The sequence below is a fragment of the Protobothrops mucrosquamatus genome, unplaced genomic scaffold (assembly GCF_001527695.2).
Source record: "Protobothrops mucrosquamatus isolate PMUCROS unplaced genomic scaffold, P.Mucros_1.0 scaffold5040, whole genome shotgun sequence".
NCBI lineage: Eukaryota > Metazoa > Chordata > Lepidosauria > Squamata > Viperidae > Protobothrops > Protobothrops mucrosquamatus.
In genome coordinates, this window is record NW_015390917.1 from 20,963 (window position 1) to 23,366 (window position 2,404).

The following is a 2,404-nucleotide window of genomic DNA, read 5'->3' on the forward strand; positions in this document are numbered from 1 at the left end:
GTTATTTTCTTTCAGACGTTTCATGACCCAACTAGGTAACACCATCAGTGCTAGAAAGGAGGGTGTTTGGGGGGAGGAGGAGGAGGAGGAGGAGGAGGAGGAGGACTGTGGGGTCCTTGGTGCTCTTGAGCTTGGTTATTTTCTTTCAGACGTTTCATGACCCAACTAGGTAACATCATCAGGGCTAGAAGGGAGTTGGGGTTTGCTCTCTGTTTATATACTAATGGATTATTACTAGTTATGCTATTGGATTATTATTACTTATTCATTACTTTGAAAGGGTAAACTATCTTGCTGGGTTTTAGTAAGAAGGCCTGAAAAAAACTAACAAACTATTCTATCCTTAATAATATGACCTTTGGCTTTCAAACCAAATGGGTATAACACTGTTTCACGTCTCCTTCTATTATTTGAGGTATGGTAAAACTGCCTATAGGTAGTCCTCGAATTATGGTGGGAATTGAGCCCAGAATTATGACACCAAGTCATTGCGGTTGTAAGTCCAGGCATCCTGTGACCAGACGCAATTATACAACATGTTTTGCAGTGGTCGTTAAGCGAACACCTTGGTCATAGGCCGAAGATCTATGCCTATAATATGTCTTCTCTTCCATAAAAAAAAGATCAAGTAGAAAACACTCCCTACATTTGCAGCTGAAGTTCCAGGAACATCTCTATAAATTTCTGGCTAGTCTGCCGAGAAAGCTTCTCAGTCATCCAGGCAGAGTTGTGTGTGAAAGATGAATTATGACAACTGGATGTCTTTCCTTTTTGGTTTGAGGAAGCTACACAGAGGAGCAGTGAAACGTTTCAAACCAAAAAAGAAATGACGTCCGAATGAAGTTGACTCAACTTACAAACTCTTGGCTAGTTAAAACTCTTCCCCAATGTATTTCAGCATCATAGTAAAGGTAGCCCCTTGATTTAGGGCCACAGTTGAGCCCAAAATTTCTGTTGCTAAGCAAAGACAGTTGCTAAGTGAGCCTTGCCCCGTTTTACGACCTTTCTGGCCACAGTTGTTAAGTGGATCACTGCAGCGGTTAAGTTACGAACACGGTTATTAAGTGAATCTGGCTTCCCCATTGACTTTTCTTGTCAGAAGGCCGCAAAAGGGGATCACATGACCCCTCCGGGACACCGCAACCGTCAGTTGCCAAGCGACTGAATTTTGATCACGTGACCACAGGGATGCTGCAATGGTCGTCACTGTGAAAAACAGGGATAAGTCACCTTTTTCAGTGCCGTTTTAACTTTGAACGGTCACTAAATGAATAGTTGTAAGTCGAGGACTATCTGTCTGTGGTGATTCTCAGTCATCCAGGCCATGGTTATCCCGAAGGTGCTTTTTCCAGAGGCAACTGGACTTCCTTCGTTTTTCCTTGAAGATGTGTTGTTTCTCCTCCAAGAAGCTTTTTCAGTTCTGTAGAACTGAAGAACTAAAGGAAGCTTCCTGGATGGGAAGTGACACCTCTTCAAGGGAAAACAAAGGAAGTCCAGTTGCCTCTGGAAAAAGCACCTTTGGGTCAAGAACGACCTGTAACAGGACCCCATTGTTCTCGTTCTCTCTCTCTCTCTCTCTCTCTCTCTCTCTCTCTCTCTGAAGGAATGGCGTTTATCAGCGCCAAGGCTGCATGTCCCAGCAATAGAAATTACAGCAGCTAAATGCAATTCCGTGCATAAAAAAAACATAAAGCATCTTGAACGATTTCACCACAATGAAAATCAGACGATTGCGTAAGCGCTCCTGGCCGTGTCTTAAGGCTGCATGGTGTGAAGACCCATTTTCAGTGCCTCTAAAAATAAAAAAATTAAGCGCATCCAGGAGAGCAAGCCATTCAGAGGGAAGTGAATCAGCAAGAGGGGATCAAGAGCATCCCTTGAACATGGCATGAAACGTTTCGACCGGAAGCATACCAAAAGCTCAGAACAAAATTGCCTATATCCTAACCTAGGCGAGTATTGGGGCGATCCTTTGGCTGAATACTTCTTATGCCGGGGAGTTGAAGAGGGCGGGGGACCCACAATCATATCTATCCTGGCAAAAATAAATCAGAAAAACAAACACACCAGCAAAACACACAATGAAGCAACATGTCGGAGAAAGAATTGATTTGCAGCGGGAGAAAACTTTTCAAATCGAGACGGCCGAGAAAAGAAAACCAAAAAGGGGAGATTATCTTTGCTCAGATAATAATAATAATAATAATAATAATAATAATAATAATAATAATAATAATAATAATAATAATAATAATAATAATAATAATAATAATAATAATAATAATAAATGAGTACCCAAACAATCTGATCATTTGGGATGGTTGTTAAAAGCGGTGGACTTTTCAGCAACAATGGAATAATCCTTCTTTGGGAAGGATCCAAAGGAACCCCTTGTTAAAGGATT

At 41.5% G+C, this 2,404-nt stretch overlaps 1 protein-coding gene across 1 annotated transcript in view; it reads right to left on the reverse strand.

The window, feature by feature from the left end:
* Nucleotides 1-2,404, reverse strand: part of KCNQ2 (potassium voltage-gated channel subfamily Q member 2) — a gene marked incomplete at its 5' end in the record, with an annotated part of 69,184 nt that overhangs the window by 10,905 nt on the left and 55,875 nt on the right. The window contains one exon of the mRNA XM_029286788.1: nucleotides 1,949-2,035. Coding sequence (XP_029142621.1) covers nucleotides 1,949-2,035 — 87 coding nt within the window. The remainder of the gene's footprint in view (nucleotides 1-1,948; nucleotides 2,036-2,404) is intronic.